Genomic DNA, 9,822 nt, shown 5'->3' with positions numbered 1-9,822 from the left:
ATCCATATATGTGGATCAAAAACCATAACTTTCTATGTGAACTTCAAAATAAACAGGACAACTCCTTGATAAGATAGAGTAGCTGAGATATGCAAAGATCCACAAGTAAACCTTAGAAATGAAGCTAGAAAGTTATCTTGATGAAAACAAAAACAAATAAAGCTACACACCAAGTGGAGAAATAGGCACAGAGTTAAAAACCAAAACAACTTTCCCCCATAAAAAAGAAAAAAAAACCTGAAAACAGTCCTGCAAGCATGCATGAGGTACCTCTACCTGTTTTCCATCACTGCCTTATTCACTGTAGGCTTTGTTACTCCTCCACTATATTAACTCTGGCCACCTGCCATACACGAGTCCTGAGATACCAACTTAAAACTTATGACATACATAGAACATACTTCTTATAAGCAAAAAATTTGAATACAGAAAAAGATCAAATTGCAGTGATAAATTTCTCTCCTTTACAAATCTTTCAAAAGTTGAATTACTGATAAATAAATGAAAAGCATTTGGAGTATTAAATGAAGTGATTGATAAATGAATGAAGCACATTTGTTCACATTCGTCATCTGAAGTGACAATTTCTATGAAAGGGCCGAGTCTTGGAAACACAAGTTTTAAGAATATCAACTTATGAAATGTAAATAAACGTGAGGAAAAACATAATACAAGAAAAAAAAACTAGAATAAATTGTCAACTAATTATGGAGAATAAATTATAAGTTAAACAAACAAAATGATTGACTTTATTCACAGACTGAGAATTTTTATGGCTTCTTGCCAACATTGAGAGCATCCAACACAAGTGTCTATAATCAGTCATCATTTTAATCACATGCGTTAACTGTAGTCATGTTGTGTGAACTGTGTCCACCATCTAGTAGAGAAACTTCATCATGCTCAGGGGAAGCCAAAATGTCTAACTGGAAAGAGAAATCTGGGCCCGATATACGTAATATAGACACAATTCAGAACTTCTATCTTAGGAGCCATAACCAAAATTTAAAGGCTATCTGGTAGAAGATGTGATATAGAACACAAAGGAAACCCTGAGACTTGGCAGCAAAAGCTCCGTGGAGTAGAAGCCTCATGTCAGAGCTTGAACGCTATTTCCACAAACATTCGGCTGTTTTTCTCTCCTAAGGGAGAATTCTGGTGTCTGAGACAAATCTTGTTATCAATCTGGGTGTAGCCAGGAACGTGGAATGATGAACAGTCATTCCTGCTTCATCTCCTCCTTGCATGCTGAAGCACTGAACTGATTGTTTGTTCATTATTTAGGAAGAATCCTTCTTCAAAAAATAATCACAAACAGGAGCTGAAAGAAACACACAAAAAACATACATAACAGTTTTCAAAAAGCGTGCACTGACTCATAAGATGTAGGAGTTTCTCTTAATACATCTGACAAAACTGAATGGATAATCCACAAAGTTTTAATGGCTGCCATTGGGAAACGCTACTGTATTACTTCCAAACTCTTTTTCTGGGCTTCTCATGTATCAGAGATCAGAAAAATCTCTACAATCATCTCCTTACAAAGATGTTGAGTAACTTACATGGAAAGAAGCACTAATTGTTCACTACGTGATATCTGGTGTGCTCCAAGTTGGACAACAATATGCCTGGAAATAGTGGATGCTTGAAAATATACATTAAAAAAAATCTGTGTGTGTTTGTGTGTGTGTGTGTGTGTGTGTTCTCTAGATAATATAATATCCGTATCCTCCATCTCCTTCAACAATGAGAGCCTAATATAGAAGCAAATCTGAAAATAGATGATGATTTACACTGTTTCCATAAATTATTTCATTTAAATCCTTTTCTAACATACTTTCTAAATCCCCAGCACCACATTAAGCTGGAAGAAGTTTTATGGTTACCATATTTTTCGGACTATAAGACGTACTTTCCCCTCCCCCCAAAAGTGGGTGGAAATGTCTGTGCGTCTTATACAAAGAATGTTGCCAAAGCCCCGCCCACCCACCATCCCCCACCTGCTGGCCTCTGCCTCCCAGCAATTGGCCTCCTTGCAGCAAACAGCCTGGTCAGCTTCAGCACAGCCTGATTTAGCACAAGCAGCTGATTGGCGGTTGGATTGGCCTCCCAGAATACCGACAATCAGCTGTTCCAGGCTGCGGGGGTCGCCGCCACCCATCACCACCAGCACCGCTCATCACTGCTGCCACCTATCACTGCCTCCGCGTGCCCCATTTCTGGACTCCACACATCCTGTTTTTGGCTTCCATATGCCCCAATTTCAGCCTCTGCGGGTCCCGTTTTCAGCCCATTCCAGATGGTGGGGATTGCTGCTGCCTATCCCCGCCACCTGGAATGGGCTGAAAAAGGGACACACAAGAGGCCAAAAATGGGGCACACAGAAGCCAAAATGGGACACACAGAGGCCGAAAATGGGGCACGTGGAAGCCAAAAATGGAATGTGTGGAGGCCAAAAATGGGAATGTGGAGGCAGCAATAGGTGGCAGCGGTGATCAGCGGCACTGGGGCTGATGGGTGGCGTTGATCCCCGCAGCCTGGAACAGCTGACTATCGATATTCCGGGAGGCCGATCCAACACTAATCAGCTGTTCATGCTAAATCAGGCTGTACTGAAACTGACCGGGTTGTTTGCTGCAAGGAGGCAAATTGCTGGGAGGCAGAGGCAGCTTTTTTTCTTGTTTTCCTCCCGAAAAGCTAGGTGCGTCTTATAGTTCAGAGGGCTTTATAGTCCGAAAAATATGGTAATTGTCTCTAGCACAATGGTACCGGTGGTATCAAAAGTATTAGCAGCAATTTATCAGAAGAGACCTCATGGGCTTTTCATGAGTTTTCTGGATTTGATGAAAGACATAAAGCAAAACATCTCTTGAGATTTGATCTTTTTTTTTATTAAGACAAATAGCATCTATTTTGATTTGTATTCCCTAGCAAGGTTAATTAAGCTAGAAAAGCCAGGTTTGAACTCTCCCACTCTTTCCTGCCCATTTTTACCGATAACCAGCAGGAACGAAATGAAGCTGTGGATTGAGATTTAAAATGTACTGAAAAAGGACTGGTTTTTTTTCTTTGCTGAACATTATACACCTTAAGCTCCTTATGCATCTTTAAGTTCTTTAATGACATATACATGCATTCAGTATTGTTAATTTAATCTCTAAATAATGTCCTATTTCTGAGACAAAAGATACTGGCAGTATTTAGGCTGGCAGCCATTTGGCTGGTAAAGTGTAATTTTCTTTTTTTCTGGCTTCCCCCAGAACCCCCTTGCTAGATAATTTATGTTCCATGCTGGGCCCCAGTTTTCTTTAGTGCACTTTTCTGTATCATGCTGTTGTCTACCTCATGAGTTTTGTCTTAGCTTCTCCTCAACTTTTACAACTCTTCAACAGTAAAACACTGCCCAGCCCAACTCAGGATCTTCACCAATACTGTTCTTTACTAAAGCCAATACCCAGTCTTCAAAAACAAACACAGCCTAAGCCTAACAAGTTTGCAAGCCATGACATTTTCATCAAATTTCCTTTCTTCCCAAAGTTTCTGTTTTTTTAAGACTTTACATCTACCAGCTTTTCCCTGCAGAACAATTTTCCTATGAAAAACTAAGCTTCCTCCTACTAGCTTCAAATGATCATCCAACCAGAATAGAATAGAATAGAATAGAATATCTTTATTGCCATTGCATTCTACAAATACAATGAAATTTGAAAGCTACTCCAGCAGTGTCCCAAACACCACATCACAATCACACTACAGAGTATTTAAAAATTAAAATAATTAAAATAAGAATTAAAAACCTAGTCTAAAACCTATCTAGAACATATAGTAAGTTAGATAGTTTGATTGTTTGATTCAAGACAATTATTGCCTTGGAAAAGAAACTGTTTCTCAGTCTATTAGTCCTCATTTTAAGACACCTATAACGCCTCCCTGATGGTAACAGTTCAAAATATGAATGTCCAGGATGAGAACGGTCTGTGGAGATTTTTAGTGCTCTAGAGGAGTCTGGTCTTCGCAATCTCTTTCAAAGAAGAAAGAGAGCAACCGATTATTTTTTGTGCTGTGTTTATAACTCTCTGGAGCATCATTTTATCCACTACAGAGCATCCAGCATATCACACCGTTACACAGTATGCCAAAATGCTCTCGATGGTAGAAAGGTAAAAAGTAACCAGCAACTTCTCACCCAGACCACTCTTTTTCAGCAGCCTCAGAAAGTGCAGGCGCTGTTGGGCCTTCTTTGCAGTGGCCATAGTGTGGACTGACCAAGTAAGGTTATCAGAAATATAAGTTCCTGGAAATTTAAAACTATGAACTCTTTCCACACAGTTTCCATTGATATATAGTGGGAGAGGCTCTGCTTTGCATCTTCTGAAGTCTATAATCAATTCTTTGGTCTTCAGTGCAACGTGGAGAGCCATGGCAATAGCATCCTCTGTGGATCTGTTATTCCGATAGGCAAACTGGTATGGGTCAAGGTTTGATGGGAGGCAATCCTGTATATATTTTAAGACCAGTCTTTCAAAACACTTCATAATTATGGGTGTGAGAGCTACTGGTCTATAGTCATTTAAAGTATCAGGAGAGGGCTTTTGGGGAACTGGAATAATAATGGAAGTTTTGAGACAAGATGGAACAATGGCTTGTGTAAGAGAAAGGTTAAAAATATTTGTAAACACACCTGCGAGCTGGTCAGCACATGCTTTGAGTACCTTCCCAGGTATCCCATCAGGGCCAGCAGCCTTTTTCACATTCACTGCTCTAAGCACTTGCTTCACATCACACTCTTGTACTGTGAACAGTTGAGTACCGGTGGTTTGTAGAGGCAGTGTGTTCGAAGACCTATTCAGTTCGAATCGGGCAAAGAAGCACTTCAATTCTTCTGCCAGTGATGCGTCCTTATTGATCGATATGGGGTTGCTGCCCCTGTAATTAGTGATGTGTTTAATTCCCTGCCAAGCCCGTCATGGATCATTATTTGGGAAGTAGTCCTCAATCTTCCTTTTATAGTCCTTTTTTGCCTCCTTGATGCCCCGCTACATTGCCTATTTGGGTTTCCGTATGCCTATGTCAATCCGAATAGAGCTGGAAGGGACTCTGGAGGTCCTCCAGACTAGCTCCTGCCAAAGCAAAAGACCCTACACTATTTCAGACAAGTGACTGTCCAGTCTCTTCTTAAAAACCTCCAGTGAGGAATTTCTGAAGCCAAACCATTCCACTGGTTAATTGTCCTCACTGTTAGGAAGTTTCTTCTAATAGCTTTGGAGAATAAATATTGAAATACTGCTTTCATGCACTTTAAGTATCAACCAATCTTTTGTAATGTAGTGACCAAAACTGGACGTAGTATTCCAGGTGTGGCCTTATTTTGTTTTGTTTTCCTTTTTTGAAGATGGGAATCAAAACAGCCCTTTTCCAATCATCCGATAGTTCCTCGGTGCTCAAAGATTTTTTAAAGATATAATACAATGGTTCTGAGAAAACATCTACTTGTTCCTTCAGAACTTTGGGATGTAATCCATTAGGTCCCTGTGATTTATATTCATCAAGATCAGAAGGTGTTCTCTTACAATTTTCTTGCTTATTTTAATTTTTATTTCTAGTCTGCCTTTTACAGTTATGTTTTTAGTAGGTTGAGTTCTAGTTTCTTTTTGTGTGAAGACTGATGCAAAGAATGAGTTAAGCAGCTCTGCTACTTCCTTGCCATCTTCTCTCTTTAGTGGACTGACTGTTTCCTTGACTTTTTCCTAGTTATTTATTTAATAATGAAATAAACTTTTTTCATCATTATCTTTGATTTTTATTGCAAGTTTTTGTTCATTCTGAGCATTTGCTTTCCTGACTTCATCTTTGCAGTTTCAGGCTATCTGCTAATAGCCTTAGTTAGGTGTCCCTATTTCCATTTTTTGTGCATTTTTGTACAAATTTATCAGAGAGATCTTTGTGCAACCATGCTTGTTTCTTCTTGGATTTCTTATTTTTCTTTTTCAGTGCTTTGTGTTGTCCTGGGCTTTTACAATCCTATTTTTCAGTGTTTCCGTGTTTCTTGAGTTGCTTTCCCCTTTAGGATTTTCATCCATGAAATTTTGCTTAGGCTCTCTCTGAGTTTGTTAAAATCAGCTCTTTTAAAGTTTAAGACTGGTTGGATTATATTCTATAGCTTGTGTTTGCATTATATTGAATTCCAGTATGACGTGGTCACTCTTGCCTAAGGTTCTGGCAACTTCACCTCCCTCTATCACTCCTTCTCTACTAGTAAGAATTAGGTCCAATGTAGTTTTTCCTCTAGTTCCCTCCTCTACCTTTTGGATGACAAAGTTGTCAGCTAAGTTGGTTAGGAATCTGTTCAATCTCCCACTTGTTGCAGAGTTTGTCTCCCAGTTGATATCAGGGTAGCTAAAGTCTCCATCTATTTCCTACATACATTGGTTAATTGATTAGCAAAGACTTCGTCTATTTCTTCTGCTTGGTTGGGTGGCTTGTAGTATACACTTATAGCAATATAATTTTTCCCTTTTATATTGACCCATATCGATTCTAGGCAGTTTTCATCAAAATGCTAAGAAGCCATAGATAGGCTATCACAGCCTTCTTTTCTTAAGCTGCCATAACTATATCAGGATCTAAAATTTGGAATTATACAGCATTTGTAAAGACTCTTTTGTGCACAATTCTGGAAGAATTCAACAGAATAACATATAAGGTCATTTTAGAGTATAACACAAAGTAATGCAAAGATGGGCCATAAAAAGGAAAAATTTGGAAATTGTGTGTATAACAAAATTCTGTGAATTTCTATTTCCACGAATAGATTCTAAAGTTACTCAACCATTGAGTACTGTAATATGAAAAAATGTTTATAAATATGAATATAAGTTAAAAGGAGGACCCAAATTGTTGGGGGCATTATGATGACTCTGTAAATTGCTTAGAGAGTGCTATAAAGCACTATGACGTGGCATATGAGTCTAAGTGCTATTGCTATTAAAAGTAAGTTTTAGTTTCATATGATGACTGCAGTCAAAATAAATATTTGTACTTCACTCTTATATAACTTAGGTGTCACTGTATAAAATGGATATATCATAGGAAGCGAGCCATGCTAGTGTATGGTAGCCAAAACTCTGGCACTGATATATAAATTATAAAGAATTATAAACTGTTATGAACATTGGTAATTGAGACTTTATTTCCCCCCTTCCTGTTGATTTCTGCTATGTGACAACAATTGCTTATTTAAGTTAACAAATGATACTCTCCTCTTTGCTAGGCCTATTTAATTTATAGTATTTGGATGCCCAGGATGTCCCAGACTCACATACTGGACCTTTTGCTTTTATATCCTAAACATTCCCCTCTGTCACTTCTCTCTCTTTCATGCACATTGTTCAAGTATCTACATATAATCAAACACAGGTAGATGCTGAATTATTTCCAGATGTTCAGACCTTTATATCTGGCCTATGAGTAGCAAAGATATATGTAACTTCTTTTTTCTTACTCCTGTTGATGTTTTGAACAAAAAAGGTTGTGAGCATCTGAGTCACTAGCAGCTCAATTTCCTTTTCTCTAATATCCTCAACTGTATTACTTATTTATTTATACTCCGCCTTTATTATTTTTACAAATAACTCAAGGTGGCAAACATTCCAACTCACTTTCCTCCTTCTATTTTCCCCACAACAACAAACCTGTGAGATGAGTTTGGACTGAGAGAGATCACTGCTTCCCAAGCACATCCAGACAGGCCTACAATCTATAATGTCTTAATCTATAGAAGCTTTAGAAAGTGTCTCCCCACTTTAAGGAGTGTAGACTTCAATTCTTTGAATACCCCGGTCAGCAATTCTCTCCTTAGGCTTCTCCATTGACTTTGCTTGTCAAAAATAACACAGCAGGTGATCAAGACATTGCAACTGTCATAAATATGGACTACCTGTATAACAGACCTAGCAGACCCTCCTCTTCATGTCCATGGCATAGTGCAAGAAAGGAAAATGACAAAACCAAAGCCATAGCAACTACAAGCTATAGAAATATCACCTATTCCTATATAGGTGATCCTCCAGTTCCCGCTGCCACCTCAAACCTAGAAGTTTCCAAACCTCTGGTACAGTAAGGTTGGCAATTCCCAGATGACCATCATCAATGGAGCTTACTGAAAACTAGCAGACCTGAGTAATCATCACCATTAAGCTGTTGCCGGCATCACACCTGATATAGTTTTGCAACCAGCCTCATCTTCAGGAAGATGCCTCTCCAGACTGGACTATCATGTGGCTGGAATTCTTGTGCTGCCATCCAGCTTATCAGCGATACTGAATTGGCTTTGCCAACTCTGATTTCAATCCACCAGCTTTTAATGGCCACCTGACTACACTCCAACCACTCAGCAGGTCATTCCAGAGCTCTCTGCCAGCCTCCCAAGCCACCGCTGCTGTTTCTTGTATTGCACCAAACCAAGAAGGTCTTTGCAAGCCTCCAATTATTCCAAACACTTCAGACATTCAGATAATTGCCAAATCCTCTATATACCAGCAACCAACACTGATCCTGACATATTTTTTAAAAATAAAATTCTCTATTACATGTAGCTAAATAGATATAGCAAGATACAGAAGATTTTGAACTAGAATTGTTATTAATCCTACTCAGCATGTGAATTATATTAATTATCTAAATGCAGCCTAAGTGTGAAGAGTATCAAACTGTATGTGCCATATCTACCTAATTGGCTTGGACCCTGGGTATTTTCCAAACAACCTGGTTCAAGAAGAATCTTCCTTATGTCCATGGAGGGAATACATGCTAAAAATCTACACAACCACACAATGGCAGGAGGAAAGTTGGAAGTGAACATTCTCTTGCAATTCTTCTTTTATAAAACAGTTTTCTTCCAGGGATAAGAACACTCCATTTCTTTTAATATTTCATAACTTAGTAATGCCTTATTTTTGCCTTGGGGAACTGAGGAGAACCACTCTACATTACCCTGGGATACATTATGGGCAGGTGGTATCATGTTTTTACTGTACGTATCTTAAATTTTTGTATACCTGGTTCTGGGATATATTTTTATTAAATATATATTTATTTTATATCTCTTTTACTATCATTGTCATAATCAGTATAAAATCTTGCAAGCTGCTTAGTGTAAAAGAAGCAGTATAAACAATAAAAGGGCAAAATGATTAAAAATTTGATGAAGAAATGCTTAGGACCAGGCTGAATACATATTTATCCATATGATTTCATTTGAATTCCTGCACCAAACAAAGAATTAAATTAAATCCATAGATTTTCAACTCTGATTTTTCATGTTTAAAATTTTCAGTAGTGGGGAAGTGTCAATAAATATAATCCACTTTTAAAAACTAAGATTAAAACCAAATGAATGCTATGCTTAAATAAAAGATTAATCAATTTAGTCAAGTGATTTTGCTGCATTGATCTATTATATTGTAGGATTAATCTAATTATCATGTTTATTGCTATTAATTACCATCTGCCATTTTTAATGAAGCCTTGTTGATCAGACATAGTTTTGTTCCATTTTCTTTCATCAACAAAATATTTTGCCAACTATTTAAGTTTCAATTTAAAATAAGAATGAAAATCGTAAGATAATAAACATGCTTATTATAATCTGTAACGTTATATGTAAGGGTGTTCTAAGAACTCAGGAAAATTAACTTTTCAAAGATTCTATTCTATTCAGTGACAATTCATTTTGTGCAGACTAAAATTAATTTTCCACTGAAACAAGTGTATTTAATGTGCCTGGCTTTTGTTATTTCAATTGCAAAATATGAAAGTGGGAAG

General features: G+C 37.7%; 1 protein-coding gene across 34 annotated transcripts in view; it reads right to left on the bottom strand.

The window, feature by feature from the left end:
- Positions 1-9,822, bottom strand: part of TTLL5 (tubulin tyrosine ligase like 5) — a 145,994-nt gene that overhangs the window by 10,903 nt on the left and 125,269 nt on the right. For 27 of the 34 annotated variants that reach the window (XM_087951933.1, XM_026664392.2, XM_026664390.2 and 24 more), the window contains one exon: positions 727-1,321. The exons of 6 other annotated variants lie outside the window; for them this stretch is intronic. In XM_087951933.1, the coding sequence (XP_087808059.1) occupies positions 1,281-1,321 (41 nt within the window). In that variant the 3' untranslated portion in view covers positions 727-1,280. Of the gene's footprint in view, positions 1-726; positions 1,322-7,936; positions 7,965-9,822 lie in introns of those variants that run through there. One more of the 34 variants, XM_087951908.1, reaches the window with a different exon arrangement.

This window comes from Notechis scutatus, chromosome 1, assembly GCF_049901735.1.
Source record: "Notechis scutatus isolate UNSWTSFEM ecotype Mainland chromosome 1, rNotScu1.2, whole genome shotgun sequence".
NCBI lineage: Eukaryota > Metazoa > Chordata > Lepidosauria > Squamata > Elapidae > Notechis > Notechis scutatus.
Note: the sequence above shows the minus strand (reverse complement) of the source record. Positions and strands in the feature narration are given on the sequence as shown.